The 1,050-nt window shown below is 34.0% G+C and overlaps 1 protein-coding gene across 1 annotated transcript; it reads right to left on the reverse strand.

Moving 5' to 3' along the window:
* Window positions 1–83: 83 nt before the first annotated feature.
* On the reverse strand, window positions 84–1,041 carry LOC109593587 (DNA repair endonuclease XPF-like). Its single transcript, XM_020008604.1, has 6 exons — window positions 1,013–1,041; window positions 797–890; window positions 644–718; window positions 532–594; window positions 248–394; window positions 84–197 (listed from the first exon to the last, which is right to left on the reverse strand). The coding sequence occupies exons 4-6, from the start codon at window positions 592–594 to the stop codon at window positions 99–101; spliced, it is 309 nt and encodes a 102-aa protein (XP_019864163.1). The 5' UTR covers window positions 644–718; window positions 797–890; window positions 1,013–1,041; the 3' UTR covers window positions 84–98.
* Window positions 1,042–1,050: the final 9 nt, after the last annotated feature.

Raw genomic sequence — 1,050 nt, forward strand, 5'->3', positions numbered from 1 at the left:
TAGTGTATGGAGGCCTTTACTCTACATCTAACAACACATTTACAATTACAACAACAACACAACAAACAACATTGTGATTATTGTCATCATAATCATCATCATGACATTACTTCTATTGTCAAAGGGATGATGTCAATTCCTCTTTTGTGTATCATTGATGGAAGTGAACTCCTGAACTCTCTCATATCAACAATAACCTTTAAATGATACATGCAATTAAAATTTAAGGAAAATTAGTTAAGCTCACAATTGGTCTTGTTTCTTCTTGTTTGGTGGCTCCTCCAGCTTTTCTGGTGCTATTTGACTTGCCATTCTCTTCTCCTCTTCCACTTCCTCTCTGTAACAATGTATTACCAGTGTCTCTTCCTTCTCTATCTGCTGGTATAACCATATGCTATAGGAAGAAATCATACATAAACATACATACAAGTGTTCTCTCCTCTCCGTTTCCTTTCTCAGCTTCCTCTTTCTTCCCATCCTCCCTCTTTTCTCTCAACTCTATCTTTTTCCCTCTCTGTCTCTTTCTCTCACAGCTTTTTGCTGAATAAGTTGCTGAAAGGCTTGCTTCTCTCTCTTAATGGAGTCCAGGTACATCTATAAATATAAAAACTATTGTCACATCATTATTCCTTCTTCTTCAGACCTGTTCTTCCACAGAGCTATCATAAACTAGGAAATATACTTTAAGGGGAATCTCACGACGGGTAGCTTTAAATATCTATCAAAAAAAAGATGGAAGAGAGAGGAGAAAGTGACAATGATTAGAAATTAAAAATAAACTTAATAATTACAGTACCTCTATCTGTCTAGTTAGCTTTATATCAGCATCATACAATATAACGACACTTGGTTTAAAACTGTGTAAAACTCTCGTAAAATTATAAGTATTTCTATAAAGCAAATGAAAAATGATACATATACAAATACATGTACATAACTATACATGTACATATGCATGTACATTGTGTACATATGCATGTACATTGTAAATGTAATGGCTTAAGGTGCTTACTTTGAACTATTAAATGAATGAATCAGTATGGGGTCATG

The sequence above is a fragment of the Amphimedon queenslandica genome, unplaced genomic scaffold (assembly GCF_000090795.2).
Source record: "Amphimedon queenslandica unplaced genomic scaffold, v1.1 AMPQUscaffold_756_Cont27228, whole genome shotgun sequence".
Classification (NCBI taxonomy): Eukaryota; Metazoa; Porifera; class Demospongiae; order Haplosclerida; family Niphatidae; genus Amphimedon; species Amphimedon queenslandica.